At 41.6% G+C, this 20,724-nt stretch overlaps 1 protein-coding gene across 1 annotated transcript; it reads left to right on the top strand.

The window, feature by feature from the left end:
• Nucleotides 1–19,373: 19,373 nt before the first annotated feature.
• On the top strand, nt 19,374–20,378 carry cart4 (cocaine- and amphetamine-regulated transcript 4). Its single transcript, XM_030789486.1, has 3 exons — nt 19,374–19,508; nt 19,945–20,025; nt 20,271–20,378. The coding sequence occupies exons 1-3, from the start codon at nt 19,380–19,382 to the stop codon at nt 20,376–20,378; spliced, it is 318 nt and encodes a 105-aa protein (XP_030645346.1). The 5' UTR covers nt 19,374–19,379.
• The last annotated feature ends 346 nt before the right edge of the window (nt 20,379–20,724 follow it).

Here is a 20,724-nt window from a genome sequence, read left to right as displayed (position 1 = left end):
GTCAGAGTCCAAAACCCAGAATAGTGGGGATCCAAACCCTCTGGGATTTCTAATGTGGCCATGTGGCTCTTCCAGAACCTCCCCAGAGGCAACGGGTCGACCTGGGTACACATGACGGAGGGGAATGAGGAAACTGTGGATTTTTATAGCTGTCTATTCTGGTAGTGTGTGTGTGTGTGTGTGTGTGTGTGTGTGCATGCCTGTGTTATTTTTTGAAATCCAGTGACAAATGCCCCCACCCATTCATCCCTCCATGATGAAGCTGTTGGAGTCTCAGGTGGCCTTTTTGTGGTCATGTGATCTGTCCCCTGAGGGCTTGAACACTCATTGGATTAGACAAGAGGAATGATCTCCTCCCAAATTTAGTTCCCAGGACCCCACGGCTACCCGGACCATTTATACATACAGAGCGATTGAAACGGTGCAAACGATGAATAACGGTCACGTCGAATTTCGAGCCAGAACTATGAATAGCAAAGATAAAATGAGAAATCACTCTTTGGCACCGTTGCAGAATGGAGCTGCTGCATGCGACGAGGTTCATTCCAGTTTCAGCTTTGATTGACAGTTTTACCTTGGCCTGTGGTATTGTTTGCAGTCATTCAAACAATCGTTAATCTCATCAAAGGCAGATGACAGTTGTAGATAAGGCCCTGGAGGGGCAGACATGTTAGGATCTGTTCTCTCTGTCCTTTTCAGAGAAGGCATGTACCTCCCTTAGCATTTCCAGGTGGCTCTTTGGTGTCACGCTACATGGATGAACAATTTTCAATGGGGAGCAAATTAGGAAAGGAGTAGAGGAACAGCCCGTTCAGGGCGAACTAAAGTCCCTCTCAATCAGATCACGTCTTCGGGCCTTTCAGAAGTCGTTTACGGTGCTTATCGGAACTGAGTCCTTGTTGATTTTAAAAGTTTGTTCATGTTTCTTAATAGGTGGACATTATTCAGTAACGTCATTTTACAGAATGAAGTTTATCATGAAATTTCCCCACTGTAACTTTCCTTTTGCTGCACTAAAAAGGTTTATCGCTCTTTATTTTGCGTTTTCAGAGGCCGAATATTACGGCGATGATTATGACGTCACGCCAACTCCAGACTACGACTACAACGCCACTTTTGACTACAGCTTCTACAGTAAGGTCACTCACTCATACGGCTGAAAAGGATGAAAATAACGATTTTCCAGGTTATTTCCATGTAATATAACGAAGTCACAGGGGAGACCAGGAGGGCTTTTTGAGACTCTTTGACAAAACGTTTCTGTAAAGAGACAAGATCAATGAGACAAATGTGCTGAAACTGTTTACTCGGAGCTATGAGAATTTCTCATCAGTCTGGAAAAAGACATGACAACACATATTATCACTTAACGTCCTTTTTTCTTTTTTGAAACCAGGTAATGCAAGCGATGGGGAACTAGATTCATTTCTTTTTAATTCTGAGGATCCCACTTCTGAAGGGACAGTGACTATTGAAGACAGAAATCAGGTATGTCGCATTTCCTTCGTGTTTCAATTCGATTTATTTATTTATTTTTTTTAACTGAAATATCGCTCCTCTCATTCTAAAGCAGTAAACATTTCTAACATTTCTCATTTTGCTGAATTGAAGCAGAAGTGCAGTGGTAAACACACTATCACACTTTCAGCAGTGGCTCCAAGTGTACATGTGCATATACATCCCATTGTTGGGTTGTGTTTCTTTCCTCACACACACACACATACACACACACACACACACACACACACACACACACACACACTCCTGGACATATTGAGGATTGAGGAATAATTCCTGACTGCTCTTCACTACCATCACTAATTAAATTGCTCTACAATACACTGAGGTGTTGTCTCGTAGCGATCAGAAGGTCATGACAGAGGCCGCATGCGAGAACTCAATTTATAAAAGTCCCACATATTTACACAAAGCACAGACTCAACGCAGGGACATGGTCTGTCACGTCACCCTGACCTCGTTTTCCTCCCAACAGGAAATTCTGAAGATATCTATTTGATATTTCGTAAGTGGGTTGCTTAGAACAGCCGCCAGAGGTTCTCGAGTTTGGTGGAAAGGTTCCTTGCCAAGTTGAACAAACTAATAACAGACGTGAAATTCAGAGTTGGCTCGTTTTGCGACTGACAAGTATGAACGAACGCGTCGTGACTTTTGGGAGGACAACCATCCAGCGTTCTCAAATTAACGACATGACAGCAATGAAAACAGGGTTTAAAAAGATTTACTCAAGAGCTTTGTCCTCTCTTTCACTTTTGCCTACATAGCGCCCAAACCCACTGTTTTTTTTTGTTTGTTTTTTTTAAACAAACTGTAATAATTCTCCAACCACCACAGTAAAGAGGTGATCTGTATCCCTGATGACATAAAGGAGGCGCATATTGTTCTTCATTCATATCACCCTGTTCTGCTTTTTGATTTGACTCAGTTTAGGAGTAGGCTAAATGTCTGCACAGCCGATAGTGCGCACTCAGCATTAAGGAACTGGAATCAAACATAAACAAGTGAATCTTGTTACTAAAAATGACTCTCTCTCTCTCTTGCTCTCTCTCTGGCCTCGTTTGCTTTACATGCTTAGTCTTAGAAAATGAAACAAGTATTTGCGGATTAACAGGAAGGCTCAGTGAACGTGGGGGGAGAGGAGTTTTAGGGTAGAGTAATTCCAGGACAACTGAACTCACAAACGGTATTTAGACACTGTGTGTGTACGTACACGTGTGTGTGTGTTAGTTTATATACTATTTTTGAAACCGTTGCTCTCTCAGAATGAACTCAAGTCCATTCACAGCCCACGCAGAGTGGATCCAACTTCATTCACATCATGTCCAAGTCTCTCAGATCAGTTCGGAATGAACAGGTCACTTAATACCCAGGCGCAGTAATTGTTCTAATTACGCCTTAAAAAACTTAAAGCAAAGTAAAGACCACTTATCGAAGTTATCGCGTGACGTGAAGCGCTCGGTCGTTTAACCTGTACCGTGCAGTCGTTTTGCTGATTTCAAATGTTTGTCAATGAAAGGCTGACACTATTCAGTAAGGTCACGTACAGTGTGAAGTTCATCAAGAACTATTCCCAGTGGATCTCTCCTTTCTTGTGCCTACTGCTCTTTGTTTTATGTTTGCAGGGGCAAATGATCAAGATTTTACAGAAACAACGGATGACGTCAACTTTTAGAGAACAGTTTCTTCAGTACGTCCGCTCGTGTATGGCCGACGTCTGAAAACTGCACAATATTTCCCGGCTACTTCGATGCGATAGGCCTATAATAAAGTCGCGGGAAGAATGGAAAGGTTCCGAGACTCTCGGTTACAGACGGTCTGACTAAAAGTTTATTTGGAGAGACAAAACGAGTGTTCATTTTCCAAGTTCTTGTAGTTTCCACGTTTCAGAGTTCGGTAAAATCTAAACCCAGTATTTTTAATAAACTGTAATAATGCGCCAGTGACGACAGTAAAGAGGTTATTTGTATCCTTGGTGACATAAAGGAAACACATATTTCATTCCATTCCCCTTGTTTTGCTTTTTGATTTGACTCAGCGTGGGAATAAGTTTTGAGAGCTGAATTTTTGCTTAATCAGCATTCTGGAATTGGACTTAAACAAGAAGAAGTAAATCTTATTACTATAAACTGCTCTTTCTCTCTCGATCTGACCTCGTTTGCTTTATATGTTTAGTATTGGAAAATTAAACAAGTATCTCAGGATTAACAGGAAGGCTCAGCGAATATGGTGGAGAACCGCCTCAGGGTAGAGTACTTCCCTCAGGCAGACAGCACTCAACACTCAACTCATAGGCAAACTATAATTAGACACTGTGTATATGCCTGTGTGAGTTTATGTACTATTTTGGAAACTCTTAGCCTCTCTCTCTCTCTCTCTCTCTCTCACATTCACTCTCTCCTTCTTTCTCTCTGTGTATAGCGTATATATCAGTGCGTCGGTGAAAATTATCCTAAAACTGAACCACTGAGCTCCATTCTGCCTACAAGGTGTAAAAGGTTTTTTTTTTTTACACACACTGACATGGACCACTTGCTCTTGGCAAAAAGAAAAGGATGAATGCAAGTGATTTAATCATCTCCCTTGTCTTCAACAGCTGTTGGGTTGGTGACCCCAACAACTGCATTAAGTTTGCACTTTGTGGCCACTAAATGTCAAACGAGTTTAAATAACTCAGAGGTGAATTAACAGTACAACGCCTCTGCTGCAATTTGTGTATGTCACATACATTAGTGCAAATCTAAGCATATATATAAACTACACACACACACATATTCTGAGGGAGTCACTCCAGACCTTCCCCTCCCTCCTTCTCTCTCTCTCTCTCTCTCTTTCTGTTCCTCTACTCTGTATCCTCTTTTCACACACAGACACACACACACACACATACACACTCTCCGTCTCTTTCTCACATACACACAAAAGTACACACACACAGACACACACACACACACACACACACACACACGCTCTCTGTCTCTTTCTCACACACACACAAAAGCGCACACACACACACACACACACACACACACACACGCACACACACACACACACACACACACAAAAGCACACTCAAAATGTTTTCCCAGCTGATATGCGCCACAGTTAAATTACTGCACAGTGCATTTGGTCTTGTACTTATTGTGATATATTAGCCTTGATCATCATGACAGTGTTTCCTTTGCAGGCATCCAGAACAATGTCTCCAGGCTCACTGCTCGTTTTAGGGTTGACTGCTCACCAACTCCTCACCAACCATTATAGAAATGGTTATTGAAAGTTGTGCTTTATCAGGTGAGTCATTGAAGGGTTAAGGGTAATGAGTTTCTGTGCAGTGGGTCCTCGGGGATTTGAAATTGGCTTTTTCACAGGATGCAGTAATTAGTCCTGGCAGTCACACAGTCGCTGATAAAGCAGGAGGGATCTAAAATGTCATTCCATATAATACCAGCAGAGGGCAGTCTAATAAAGCTTAAAAAAAGTCATGCGCCTACTCTAAACAGGTAGAATAAAGATCATTTAAGGACAACAGGCTTTCTTGTCATGAAATAATTTACCAAATGTGAAATGGCTATTAAAATACTGTTAAGTTTAAGCCATATTTAGGTTATCAAATGAACTAAACATGTTTTAATCGAGAGTCAGATGCTGTGTGCTGTACATTCTTGTTCTTTCTATAAGAGGGAGTTAACAGATGTTCATTCTGTCTCTGTCCTAGATGATCAGGGGCCCACAGCATACAGATGAAACAGACGGATGGATGATCTTGGCTCAAGACTGCTCTTTCGCAAAGCTGACACCCACATACGCTTACATAAACATATCCACACACGTCAAAGGACCATATCCATGCAAAGCTACACTGGAATTTCATGCGTTTTCCAAAGCATATTGCTGTGAACACCTTACATGTGGGTTTTCTAGAGACCGCCTAAATTGTCTCAACCACTCTCATGTTTGCTTTTAGGATTAGACTATGTGGGTCACAGACTCACAGAGAAATCACAGAATGCAGTGAATAAATAAATAGGATGAAATCTATCTGAATGGAAGAGAGGGCCTCCATAGTTAATTAAAGAGTCCATTCACAAAGTGATGAGAAAGACAGACAAGGCCACAGTTCCATGTTTTTTTTTCAGCCACTTTTTTTGTTGTGTAAATTAAAAAAAAAAAAAAAAGAAATAAGAAAAAAAAAGAGTCTTTCTTTGCTGTCTGATGAACCCATATGATAGACTAACAGGATTTTTTATCTGTGTCAGAGGACAGTCTGAATGGAGGGAGAGAGAGAGAAACAGAGAGAGAGTGTTTGTGTGTGTTTATTCCTTTGTCTTATCCGGTTACCTGTGTCAGTTCGCTGTGTACCCTGCCTCAGGTTATAATGGTCCATTCTTACCTCTACAAAGTGAGTTATGGGTTGAAGGTCAAAGTTCACCCTGGTTGACCTTGATTGGTATATGAGTCTAGTGTGGACGTGAGCTGTGTTCAGAGGGCGCGTTGAAAAGGAAAAGGGGTTTATTTCAGACATGACACTCTCTCCGAGAGGTGCACTATGTGAGCCCTGTTAGTGGCGGTCTGTTTGATTCCAGCTGGTGAATTAGCTTGTGGTTCAAAGAGCAGGACTCTTTTAGTCTTACTTCAGAAGTCTTCCAGTCTTATTTCAGCACTTTCTCCGGATGGAAGTGCAATCAGGCAACGTCCCAGCAGAAATTTTATGACTTTCTTTTTTTGTTGTTGCTGTTGTTGTTGTTGGGCTGCCCACTTGGACTCGGAGGAGAGAGCATGAAGGTGTGTTGTTGTTGATGGGCCAAGAACGTTTTGCAAGAGAGTGTCACCTTTCACTCTTTTTTTTTTTGTGTGTGTGTCCACTGATGATATCCTGCAGAGTGCACCACTAACACGCCGGCACTTTTCCTGATCACGGCACTTCACACGTGTGTGTCACCACTTCCTAAACACTCCTGTGCAATTTTTTTTTTTTTTTACAATGCTGTGCTTTCAGTTCTTTCATAACTGCTTTATATTCTACTGTATACATTTTGAATTCAGTATGTAAACACTCCATCGCAGTGGTGGTACTATTAGTCACCCAAATGCACATGTTGTCTTGCAGCTGAAGGCGTTTTTTTTTTTTTTGTGGGAGGAAATTATATCATTTGTGGTGTTAATAATCTTTAATAAATATTTTTCAATAGGTTGTTGTCTTTGTCTTCTCTGGGTGGTTGTCTGCATAGAACTTGAATTTGGGGGAGGGGTGGTGTGTGTGTGTGTGTGTGTGTGTTTGTGTGCGTGCGGGGGGGGGGGGGGTGCAATCACCAGCCAGAGAAGTTTGGTAAACACTACATTCTGAAGAGAGAATATATAAGATATGATAGGACATCCACCCACTACAGCACAGACATCTTAAATGAGTAAAGGTGAAATACAAATTTACATAAAAATGAATGAGAAAGAAGAGTGAGTCTGTTTAAAATGAGTGAAGATGGAGAGTGATTGTAATTCAAATGACAGAAAGTGGGGAGTGATTCTGTTTAAAAGGAGTGAAGATGGAGAGTGATTCTGTTTAAAATGAGTGAAGATGGAGAGTGATTGTAATTCAAATGACAGAAAGTGGGGAGTGATTCTGTTTAAAAGGAGTGAAGATGGAGAGTGATTCTGTTTAAAATGAGGGAGGGTAAAGAGTGTTTAAAAATGAGGGAGGGTGGAGGGTGACTGTGTGTGTGTGTGCGTTGCTGTCGGTTCACATATTATTTATTTATTTTAATTCATTCATTTATTTATTCAGACATTCATTTATTCATACAGACTCTTCATTTGATTGTTCGTTATTCTTCTGGATCTCAAAGTTACTATGAGTCCCCTGGGAGATCCAGGATCTTGCGAAGGATGTATCCACTCAGATGCAGACCTGCTTAGATGAGGGCAGCTGCCTGGTGGGTTCCAGGCAGGCATCCATGGGGTTTGTTCAGCTCCTCAGCGTGGCTGCCCTGGGCTCTGATCACCGCTGGGATGACTTAGGCATTCACATTCCAGATACTTTTGTACTTCAAGTCACTGGTCTTGGTATTTGTTCATTTTCTCCCTGTTGCTTCTCTTTGGTTGAGACATTGTTGTCATCGTTGCTTAACTGGTATCACTGTGGTTGCCGAGCTGCCTTGCCGGGACCTTCCTGTTGGTTCCATGTCCCACTGGATTTTTACCCTGGCATCCTCTGTCATTGGTTTGACTTTGAGCAGCGTTCGCTTATGATGCACTGGGATCTGGAAGTGCTCACAGATGGTCCCATGCACCGCTGCTGCTACGTTGTTGTGCCTCATCGAGTACTTGGTGTTGGTGATCTTCTGGATTCCAGTCAGTTGGTGGATGACTGTCTCATCCTGTTCCTCACTCAGTCTGCACATTGGGTCACTGACAACCTTCAGTATTCTTGCTTGATGACACTTGGTATTCAGTTCCTGGCCTTGTGCTGCAGTGATGAGAGCTTCTGTTGACGCCTTGAGACCAGCTTCCCTCATCTAACTGCATGTCCCTTCTGCGGTTACTTGTTTCTCTGTCCAGTGTCAGAACTGCCCGTCTGGCCTGTCCAAGCCTTGATGGTGTCTTCCATTTGGTGTCTCCTCCAGGCCTTGACTCCTTTTTTTGATTTTCTTGTACACTCCTTGAAGGTGGGTCGCCTGGACAGTTGTGTCCCGATTGTGCTTGCGGGATCATATGTACTCAGCCAGATTGAGTTCCTCTACTGTGGAGGCTGTTTTGGTGTTTTTTGGAGGCCTCTTTGTCCCTCAGCCCTGGATCACACAAAGGCAGTGGGTGTCTGCCTTCGGGATGGAGGGCTCCTTCCATGACCATCACTTTCCTTGCCATTTGGTCCAGTCTCTGCGGTTGGATATTGTGCTTGGACTTCAGGATTTGCTTCTGTCTGTATTTGTAGGTGCTTGTGACTGTCTTCTTGACCTCTTCTGATGGGTTCTTCTGATGTCACCATGCTATGTGGTACCTGTAGCCATCCTGTAGATATCTGCACCACTGATGTGTCCCTTTTCCTGTTTTATTCCGTTGGTACTGCTGAACTCACCTTAACTACATTTTGTGGCCTTGTGAACTCTCTGTACTATAGCATAACCAACCCCAAATAATGTAACACACACATGCTTATTTTCACTGCATGCAATCAATGATTCCCAAATAAACAACAATCTCACAAAGTAATTTAAAAAATAATAAACAGCACACACAAAGGAGAAAAAAAAAAGGAAGAGACAGTTAATGTTCTCGAGCATCCTCAGGAATATCTTCGAACACGGTTAACGTTCTCGAGCATGCTCAGGAATATCTTCGAACACGGTTAACGTTCTCGAGTATCCTCAGGAATATCTTCGAACACGTTATTTTGCATCAGTATTTAATGTGAACAGATACAATATCTAAATCTGAGATGCAGGAGGGAACGTGAAGATGGGTAGAGTAACTGGGATTAGAGAACAGAAATAAAGGCAATGACGCAGGTGCTACCAGCTGGGCTGTAGGACATCATTTCTGCCCAGCGAGGGGGGCACGGTAAACCTGGCTTTTCTGCGGCTGAGATGGGTTCCAAGGGAACAGTGGGAACTCAGAGGGGCGCTAAGGCAGTCATCAGATCTTCATATGCAGCCGTTTTGTACGTCACCAAGATCAAAAAATTCCGCAAATTAGATTCCAAAACCCATGTTCTAAATCAGAGTGAAAGACAGACAAAAATTTGGGAAATTCCAATAAAATTCCATCGCATATCTTGATCTAATACAATGATAACATGACTTGCTGACTCCAGGTTGACACTTGTTGCCTGGAGACGCTGGAGGGTGCAATAATGGTAGTGCATGTGACTAACTGCTCATCTGAATGTGATAACTTGATTCTGTCATCTAGGTTGAAGAACACCTCACTTTCTCCGAAACAGACTGTAAGGGAGGTGACTATCAGCAGTGATGTTTGGACATATGTTTATACAGAGTATGAAACTGTCAGTATCTGGATGATAGGGATTAAATCTTTGAAAATATTAAATGGGGGCAAAATGGAAAATGTTGCCAAGAAATCAATTTGAAAGTACAGACATACACACAGTAGTCTGTCAGTGGTCAGATGTTTAACATCTCATATCACAGGACCATAGTGAAGGTCTTGTGTGAAGGGTCATGGTAAAAATCTGATTTGATATTTGCTTTTACCCTGTCAATCTGTATTTACATCAAAATAACCCACCATGTTTTTTCTTAGAGCACTATACTCATTAACTTATAAAAAATAGACACCGAATCAGTTAAGCATAGATATTAGAGAATGAGCTGTATAGGCTTTGATGCGAACAACCAGAGTAGCCATTTTGTAAACAGCAGTAAACCTGATATTTACAATCACTTCATTTTACAACATGCAGAAGTTGGCCCTTATTTCAGTTGGCTTACTTCCACAGACAACTCTGTGTTCAGATTAAAATACATTTGCATCAATGATAGGTAGTATGCATTCTGGAATATCAAATTTTAACACATATAACTGCTTGTTTAAGAGAATATGGCACGGTTGTGTACTGTATACAGACTACTCTTCAGAGACGTGTTCTTCCCCTCTAGAATGACCCAGATGGGGTGACGTCTGGCGAAGCTGTTTTTTTCCAAGTCACGTTCACCGCCGAGTTCATAAAAACTGGTCAGTCGGCCTGACCTAATTAAGTGAACCTGAGAAAATGTTGAACCCCTGTCGTCAACACTGCGCCTCGTCGTGCCTGCCAAGTTGAAGGCATGCCAAACTCCCTTCTCTCATCCCTGTCTCTCTCACAGCTAAGCGTTTATTCGTTTAATCTCAGTCAGAGCGAGGAGATACGATCATTTTTTAAAACCCAGTACGAAAATGCCACGTAGCATACGAAACTCGCGTCAGCACCTCTCACTTTCATTGCTAAAATATTCATGATTCTCACAGCTCATGGCTAAGAGCAGAAAGGGCTGGGGTCACAAGGTCGGGAAGACAGAAGTGAGGTGTCGGCAGGCATTTATAAACAAACAAAAGGTGAGGTCAGAAAAAAACAAACAAACACAACGCACCGAACCGACTCGATGATGGCGACGAGAGATATACGCGTCTGTTTTAGCTGGATTTTTATTATCAACTCACCCTCCGCGAGACTAATCTCCGTTAGGCTATTTGGTCATTAAAAGAGTTGAGCGGTGGCGTCAGTGCTAGCAGATAAATTGTGCCGTATGTAGCCCAAGAAAAAAAAAAACTTTTGAAAGAATGTGGGGATATAAATAACACAAGGAGAGGTCAAGAAGCCGAAAACACAGAGTAATAAAACCGCGCAGTCTTGCAGCACAAATTGACTGATCATGAACAGGCGAAATTGGTCATAGTCTTTTTAGACTGACAGCCTTGATAAGGAATTAGACTTACAGCAAGAAACTCTCCCTCGTGTCTCAGTCAGCATGACCATGTTGTCCAAAGTGACTTTCAGCTCGATTTATTCTGATCAGCTCCTCTTCTGTAAAGTGCCATTTGCAGAACATCTGTGGTATTTATAGATGTAAAAACCACATGTTTAGTGTTTAGGGAGAGAGCTGGAGAAAACAAACAAACAAACAAAAAAAAAACATCAACAGCATCGTTATATGGATTGTATTAATGTGAGCTGGTTCGTTATGAAATGACATATAAAATGACTGAATGATAACACATTTAATATTTAATAGAACATGGTTTTGTCTTTTGAATTGTATGTTTTACTTCCAGGTCTTTGCTGTGGGTGTGACTGACCCTGTTTTTATGTGATTGGTGAGGTAACATGTTTTACATCTACATGTATATCATCCCCATCTTATCCTTCAACCTCACCCCAAGTAATTACATAGACTGGCCTTATCTTACCAACCCACCCCAAAGAAAAGAAATAACTTTAGCAATATAGACTGGCGTTATCCTACCTGAAAAAAAATGCCCAGATGACCAAACACGCCGATGTTCTCGTACATCAGAGGGAGTGGTTGCCGTTAGACGTTACGACCAGAAGTCCGTACTCTAAAAATAACATAATTAAGATTAATGGTATGACATAAGTCTGAGCAGTCATTACTCACACAGCGTAAATCATGGACAGCCTGTACTGAAACACATCATTTGAGCAATGCTGCTCTATGTTCTTTCAGACATTCAGAGATATTTTGAGTGTTTGTGAGTGGTTACAGATGAGCGGTCCTCGCAAACACATATGTTTACTTTTGTCTTAACGTATCACAACTGCATTTTACTGATGATTTTTTTTTTACACATTGTATGTTATGCATATTTGTATCACATCTATTTTTTTTAAACCTTTATTGTTATGAGGAGGGCCGCTGGCTGACAGGTTTAGGGAGTCTATATTGATAGAGGTTATGTTGAGAGAAGCTATGTGGTCCCACAATGCAGGACACCTGGCCTAGTCTGGCACCTTTGCTTTTGCTCAGGGGCATAACAAAGCCAGCCAAGCAAAGGGCTGAGACACTAGAACTAGGTGCTCTCTAGAACTGAGTCAACATGTCTGCTGGCCCAGGGGTAATACTACTGATAATGGTGGTGTTCATTTTTCACTTGAAGAATTTCATTTTTTGAACTGTCAGAGAAAAACAGAAATGTGATTTTTTTTTTTCTTGAGTGTTCTTTTTTCTGGTGGGGTCAAGGCATTTTCAACAATAACAACAGCAACAACACGAAAACAGCAATAATAATAATAATAATAATAATAATAATAATAATAAAGATTTCTTTAGTATCTTTTCAAACCTTATATGGTTCCTTGATGCGCTATTACTTGATAGTTCCGGACTGAACCCTGTAACAACTTAGGATGGATGTTCTGAGAATCTTCAACGGTTCTGTTCATAGTGACAAAACCCAGAAACCTGTAACCCTTGACTTTAGCACATTTTTTATTCTAAGAGTGCACTGTTCTCATTAAAGACAGGACACAGGAACGCCCAAAAGACTCCCCACTACCCAATTATACAAGCACCTGGATGTCTAATATCTGCGGACAAAAGATAAAACGGAAGATGTGAGAGTCTGGCCGAGCGTGCCACCTCTCATCACGAATTCTTCGCCCGTGCGCGATCCGTGTGCGTTCCCCGTCCCTTCCAAAGAGACAAAACAAAATGCAAGCGTCAGGACAACGCTGAGGAGAAAAGGAGACCGCGGCAAAGAAAGTATTCAGCGACGGAAGTGAACGGCGGCTAACCCTGGGCCGTTGACTTCTCTGCGTCTTCTGAGTGACTGCGGCTGAAATCTCCCTCACACGTCTTTTCAGCACCTGTGATTGCATGTCAGCAATCACAGGTCGGCCCCGGCGGCGAAGCAGAGAAAAAGAGACAGATATGCTAATGGATGGAGAAAGTGAAATTTTTCCGACAAAAGAACAGTCTGTCCTTGAGAATTGTATATTCTGTCTGTTTTTTTTGTACCGAAGATCCTGAAACAGAGACAAAAATGATGAAGGAGAGTTTAGGCTTTACACACTCTGTATGTGCAGTAAGATTAGAAAGGAGCTTGCTCAATGATTAAACATAAACCACACTTTGGTAAGTTAAAGCTTAATTATTGTCCGTGAAGAATAGCTCATGCATAGTTCATGCCCGTGTCATGCAGTGGTGGACATAAGTTCTCTCTCTCCCTCTCTCTCTCTCCCATTTGCATTGCATTGACGTTGGTGTTCTCCTGCACGTGACTGTGTTAACGCTATAGGATTGTTCAGCATACGTCCCTGTATCTTTGACTCTCTGTGTCATTACGAACCCTCGCGTCTGCGGGGATACAGGGGGGTCCATTTAAAGCCCTCGTGTCTTTGAGGGTCTGTCCGTATCTCTCTTAATACAGGCACCTGTCAGGCTTTAAAGGGACTCTTGAGGAAAGGATGTATGCATGAAGTCAGTAATGAACTCAGAGTCAAGACATGATGCTCCAGTGATCTTATTCAGCTCCAAACATTATTAAAACATGAAGTGATCCTATCATACGTGTCGCATGTAGGCTTTTTCTTGGTCCTCATCAACACGCCTGCGATTCAACCATGCTGGATTGTTTTAGAATAAGCATACAGATGTGATCAAGGAGTCCATATAAATCCATCACCAAGGACCCCATGTATTCCATAATTATGTGGTCCTAAAGATTTTGGAAACCTTAAAGATTTGCCCTTACTCTTTTTATTCCGCTTATACATCCAGAAATCCCAGTCACTGAATTATTCTGCTTGGCATTGTGTGTTTACATAAATGTTCTATAACACAGGAGCTTGGTCTGTAGCTTGTTCATTGAGGCAGTGCATGTAAAGTGTGTGTGTCTGTGTGTGTGTCTGTGTGTGCACATGCATGCGAGTATGTGCACGTGTGTGTTTGTGTGTGTGTGTGCGCGCATGTGTGTGCGTGTGTGTGTATGTGTGTGTGTATGTGTGTGTGTTCGTGCGTATGTTATCCGGTGAGACCGACACCGTCTGCATGGTCCCTTACAAGGCTGTACCATGTGCGAAAGTTTATACATATTTTATAGAGTTTACTCCTCTGAGTGTGTGTTTTACAAGGTTAACGTGCTGGCCATTTTTAAGGGTTGAAAAATGACCTGACAATGTAGAGATGTAGGGATACAGCAGGGCTAAGATTACTGAATAATGCAGGAGGAACCACTATTGTTCAGTCTCTTTCTCTCTTTCTCTCTCTCTCTCTCTCTCTCTCTCCCTCTCTCTCTTTATCTCTCTTTATCTCACTCGGTTGCTCACACATTTTGATGTAGACTGTTTGAATCAGTAAGGTGGTTATAAACAGAATTTTACATGTCAGGTTGAGTCGTGGCCTTGCGTCAAGCTTCTCTGATTATGGACAAATGTGCTCTCTTGCCCCAGACTGTATATCCTCCTGCTAGTGTTTCCAGTGGGAATAACACAAAAAGTCTACACTACTGACAGGAGCTGGTACATGTAATGTTTCCATATGTGTAATATGAAGAACAACAAAGACTCAAAACACACTGTGGAATTGATTGTCCTTTTTCTATTGCACACACACACTCATACACTCACACACACACACACACACACACATCTACCTTTCACAGAAACAGATCCCATGCTTGTGTCTCCCTGTTTAAATCTCAAAAAGTGCTGATTTTGGACACAGCAAAATGTTGTCTTTTGCAATATTTGTACATGGCAACAGCAACAACAACAACAACAACGACAACGACAACAACAACAACAACAACAACAACAAAGTGGACACTGGAAAAGGGTGGACAGCAGTGTCTAGCCATAGGATCAGTGAAGACTGAATCAGATTGTGAATTGTTCCACTCGTAGTTCAGCTGGAATGAACTGGTTGGCAGGTTTCTCTTACAAATGCAGAGGATGGACTCTGAAGGATGAGTAGCAGGATGAGGGCAGGTCTCTGAGTGTCTGCATAAATGAAATGTTTCCAAGGCTCTCAAACTGCATACCAAACAGCTAACGCACAGAATAAGGCTGAACAGCCTGAAAAAAAAAGGATTAAATCAACGACAGGACAGCATCATAGGAAGGAACGACTTTCAGGACCATTCAGAATATGTATGGTGTAAATCTTTAGTGGTGAATATTAGTGGTGTATATCTTTAGTGGTAGGTATTCACCCTTGACTAGTGATTTAAGGTTTTCTTCACGCGGCCAACACTGTCTTTTTTTTTGCCACAGATACATTTGTTATTTGTTAATGCTTGCAAAATAATCTGTCTCAATAATAAGTTATATGCCCTTTACGTTTTCATAATAAGACACGGGAAACATGAATGTCTCTAAAATGGGTCCCAGGGCTATGATATGAACATGACCAGATTTCACTGTGAAGCAGAATTTTAGTGTGTTACTAGGAGACTGTTCAGTTCTATTGAGTCATACAACCACACGATTGAAGTTGGCCAAACTAATTTAGGCAGTGTTAATGGATAATAGGATTGACCTCAGATTGATAGTAATTGTACATATCTCATAACTGAAGCCTTGTTTAGTGGGACTGTATTGCTCCTCTGTGAATCCACTACCATGTCTGTCTCTGAACAACAGGCGAAATGAGGACCACAAGGCTAAGTTCTGCCCATTAAAAACCGGTCTCACGCGCAGTTCTGCTCATCATTGGCTCCACTGTGGTGTGGCAATATGTGACAACAGTCACTGTTTGGATTACACTGGGGTCTCATTCCTGGTTTTATTTTTCTAACCTCATCAGTGCCAACTCCAAATCTCAAACAAGGAAGAGCCACAATGTCTAAATGTATTGTCTCACTGAGTTCTCATTTGGCTGAATGTGTGAAAAAAAAAAAGGAAAAAGTCAACGCAACACTGTCTGTCTCCCATGTACTTTATACATCCACTCAGGCTGGTGAGAAACCTACCGCGAACTGTTTCAGATCAATATGTCAATTAAAACTAAATGAGATCGATATTGAAGCTTTCTCAGGAATGACTAAGGTCTCTAATTTAACATTTCCCTCAGTGGACATTTGTATTGCAAGAAAATCCCATTCATGCTAGAATCGCTGAATTACAGGGAGAGACAGGACGTTTGCGAGTCAGGACTGCGTTGCTGAGGTCTAAAATGACTGACCGCAAGGGTTATAGAAAGGAAAAGAAACTTCTTTGGTCTAATGACTCAGACATGACCACACACCTACTCCACAGTCTCTACTCCCTCAGAGGATTTCCACATTTCTTATTTGTAAATAACAAGTATGTAATGAATGGCGAAATGAATAATGATGCCAGTGAACGGGATTCAAAGCCAAATGAGGTATGTTATTATTAAGCACTGCCTGCCTCTATACACACCTCTCCACCTAAACCTCTGATATATTACATATAACCTGTAGATGCTATGTCCTATGGACTAATAATGTGACATGCAGTAGAGCTATATATGGCCCACTCAGTGACACTGCATCTTCATATGATCGAAGAAATTCTTCTGGAAGTGGACTTTCTCTGACCATTGTATGATTCTGTTTTTGTCTAGTGTTTGAGACTGGTGACTAGATGGTCAAACAGTCACCTTCTCACCTCTAATGACACTTACTGACAGATAACACACCTATGTCATTTTTTAAAGGTCTTTTTAGCAGCAGTAGAATGAGTTTTGCATCAATATGATTGATCTGCACAGTTGGGGAGCTTATAACTGAACTTATTTAAAGCACTAACACAAAGGATAAAACGGTAATTATCCCACAATATAAAACAAGTCGTTTATTCAGCACTGACTGACCGTCTTCTCCTTTAGTGAATTTAGAGAGTCAATGTGAACAAATATTCTAAATCACATAAAGGAATGATATTGGCAGTGAAGTATAGTACATCGCGTACGGGCTCCCTGGTGTCCATTTTCACACGTCTTAGGCTTTGGTGTTGGAAGACCAGAGCCTTAATTACGACCTGGTGAAGTGGCGAGACCTCCTTCCCACACAAAGGTGTAATGAGAGGGGGAAATGAGTGCGCAGAGGTGGCGAAAATGTCAAAGGTCTCTCAGCATTTAAGAAGGATGTAAGATATTCCAAAGAACTCCGAGTCCACTAATAGCTTCTGCACACAGCAATAAGACACGGACTGTAAAACACCGAACTGCTTAAAAAAAGATATCTGTACACATTTGCGAGGTTCATTAGTCGGCTCCGCTGTCGGGCTCGGTTTCTTAACTGCAGTCTCATGGGACAAAGGCATATTGTAATCGATCGTCTTTCCGAAGTGACACGAAATGAATTAACACTTCTCGGACAATCGTTCAGTCGCTGAAACAGTGGAGCTTGGTAAAGTTCAGATACATGCTAAAGAACAGAGCCGAGAGGCGTGGCGCTCGAGATGTGAAACCAAGTTGGTGCCATTTCCTGGGATTGAAACTAATGAGTGTTACGTCGTGGGGGAGATAGATAGAAAAAAAGGTTGCACGCAGGGGTTGTATTCAGATAATATACTTGAGGTAGACACAACCGTAAAGAATGACTTGAGTAAAAGTGTGAGTCACCTATTGAAAAACAGATTGAAGCAAAGCCTTAATGTATTGTTTTTTGTTTCAGGTTTTTATTTACAAGTACGTTTTCACCAGTACGCGATGAAAATAAAAACATACTGAAATTTATTAAATCACACCACGACCTTTTTGAGATTTGACGGCAAATTCTTGTTTCCCTGTGAACAAAGCAGGCACTTCATCCTGTGTGAATCGTTTTGTACACCGACAAAAGTAAAACAGCAACAACAAACATGGATGATATTGCATTACCAGGTAGATCTAGGGCGCATAAAGCGTATGCCTTGTCAAAGTAGACTGACCAACGCCTTATCAAAGTCTTGGCACAAAGAGACGACGGCACATCCTGGATTCTTTTTATCGCTCCCCAAGAACCCGAGCCTTCCCAAATGTATCACCTGCGAATGGAAATCATGTCACAGGGTCACGTGCTCAGCACGCGCTCCTGACATAGACTGTCTAGCTCAGGTAGAACAGTTTTCATCCCATTTTCAGTCTAACGCTTAGAATTGTCATATATAATGTTAATTTATGAGTAGGAGATTGTCTAAACCACTCCCCTGTCCAGACCGTTGGCTCTAAATCTGAACCTTTGCCAGTGAAAACACAATTGTACGTTGCGGGAGAATCGAAAACTAGCGATGATTCTTTTAATTCGCATAGGCACTGAACCCACTGACTATATTCTGGTTAGCGCAAAAATTGGGCAGTCATCATGAACAACAGCCTGAATTTTGCCCAAAGGCTAATTAACTAACACAAAAAAAAGGGGGGGGGGGGGGGGGGGGAATCATGTGATCAAGTTTGACTTCGGTGTAACTTTACTAATATGAGAGCCTACGTTGTCCGTGGTCTCTCTCCTGCTCTTTTGCAGTGGCACCTACGGTATTGGACATGACGTGCACACATTGTTAATGGTGCTCTTACTCTTGGACAGATAACCCGTAATATGATCCATCACCAAGCTGATAGAGATTTAGCGGCAAATCCGCAAACTGGTCCATATTTCTGTTACACCTGAGAAATATATCACATAATTCCTCATTTGGGAAACACTATTAGTTGAACATACCGTATATAAAGTCAAATTGAGTTCATGCATATGCGGTTCATGCAAATGTACCATGCTTACATCAGTTCTTACAATTACTCTGAAACTGTTATCCCTCCATTCACTGCTTCGAAATCAAGGTAAATGTTTCTGCAGCTCTGCTACTATCGGTTTTGGATGCTCCAGTCTCTTTTCTGAAGAGTGCAATTATACTCTTAATCTACTCGTTAGTTTTAATGATTATTAGAAGGTCAGCATATTTCACATATGACTTAATATTCTGAGTTGTGGCCAGTTTTGTGACCACAAGAGAGGAAGTGAAATCTAGCAGCTTTTCAAAGAACAGTGCATTCAGTTGTCAACAACAAACACTCACGGTTACAGACAGACTCTCAGACTGTTTCCCTCTTGCCCCTCCCACGTTGAGTCTCTTGGGCCAGCAACAGTGTGTCATCATTGACCTAGAGACTTCTCTCGGGCAGATAGTTAAAAAAAAAAAAGTTTCGAAGCGCTGAGTTGATGACGTAGACGAATATATCAGAATCGTGGGACTGGAATAGTATAAATGAAGTTTCGGAGCAACACTGGGAAGCAATAAAAGCAACCAGTGGCAATACCAAGCACGATCTGGGCGAAACTTCCAAAGAACAAGTCTATCAGTCGGAAAGTAGGCTAATAATATCTAAACGCAAACCACAGCAGAGCACGAAGTGTTGTATTATTTGATCTGCCGTATCGGGTTCATCCTCGCTAAAGTTTTCAGCACCATGGACAACGTCCGCGCAGCCATGTACCTGGGCATTTGCCTGTCGGTACTCAGCGTTGTGTGCCAAGCGCAGATGTCAGTAGACAACCGACTTTCTTCACAAGAGGAGCAGTTCGTCACGAGGGACTTGGTAAGCGAATACGCTGGCTGCTTTTTTCAGTGAGAAGCATGTGTTGGGCAGCTCCTGTCATTATTCAGTCGTGCTGAAGTTTGATTTATGGCGATATTATTCAATTCTGAACCAAACTCTTTCTTTGTAAAATGCATATCCTATTGTGTAAATGAGATTAGTTGAAAGTAGACCTATGTTGTTTTTTTTCAAACAGAGCAAATGAGTATAGGATGATACCACTTGTTGATACAGAGTGAAATATTAATTTTACAGAGATACATGCCAAAAAATCACATTAAGTTTATGAAATCCGTTCATCAGTAGTATCATAAAGGCGATTGAATGGCGTTTTTTTTATGAAAATGTTGGTCATATTTCTCTGTGAATTGATTTTTTTTCTTAGACTGAGTCAATTAAAATTTCGTTCATATCTGCATTGTCACATTACGCAAAGGTTGACGCACTCGAGGGACTTCTGGAGGGAGACCAAGACAACAGGATATCACTGGAGAAAAAAGCCAGCGTCATTCCAAGGGTAAACTAAATTTGTTTGTATTTTTAATATCTTTTATTTAGATCGACAAGAGCAAAACATACACATCAAAACGTATTGACCATAAAGATACGTGAATTAAGAAGTGCTGGTCTCTGTCAAGTTTGACAAAGATGTAAACTTATCACTGTACACGTTTTTGTCAGTAAAAAAGCCATTTAAGTAATCGTGTAGAGAGAGGGCAGACTGTTACAAAGTTTTGAGGCGTCTCTCTCTGATCTCTGCAGTGTGATGTGGGTGAACGCTGTGCTATGAAGCACGGGCCACGCATCGGTCGACTCTGTGACTGTTTGAGGGGAACTGCTTGCAACACGTTCTTTCTGCGCTGCTACTAACCGACTCCGCATGGCCACACCTGTCTACTCAGGCTCTCAACATGCTACTGTTTCATGACACCAAGGCTTTAGATGTTCTCTCCGTTGTTTAACCGTTCAGTCAGTCTTTTGTGTGAATCAGCGTGTAACGTCTTGAACGTGTCTGTCTTGTTCATAAAGCTTGACTCTAAAAGTAACTATATAACGAAATCGATCTATTTTTATTTAATAAAATGTCTACGAGGCTCCTTGTTCTGTTTAATATTTTACCCAGAAGACAGTTTTATTTTAAATGTGATTATACATTACCCATGATGTTGCCTGATATTACAGCCATTCAAAACACACACACGCACACACACGCCCG

The sequence above is a fragment of the Chanos chanos genome, chromosome 12, assembly GCF_902362185.1.
Source record: "Chanos chanos chromosome 12, fChaCha1.1, whole genome shotgun sequence".
NCBI classification, from domain to species: Eukaryota; Metazoa; Chordata; class Actinopteri; order Gonorynchiformes; family Chanidae; genus Chanos; species Chanos chanos.
Note: the sequence above shows the minus strand (reverse complement) of the source record. Positions and strands in the feature narration are given on the sequence as shown.

Bases quoted from the DNA above. Each gene is read 5' to 3' on its own strand.
- cart4 (XM_030789486.1), top strand. From the start codon at position 19,380: ATGGACAACGTCCGCGCAGCCATGTACCTGGGCATTTGCCTGTCGGTA. The intron at 19,509-19,944 runs GTAAGCGAATAC...CATTACGCAAAG, and splicing joins AGTTCGTCACGAGGGACTTG to GTTGACGCACTCGAGGGACT. The intron at 20,026-20,270 runs GTAAACTAAATT...TGATCTCTGCAG, and splicing joins AAGCCAGCGTCATTCCAAGG to TGTGATGTGGGTGAACGCTG.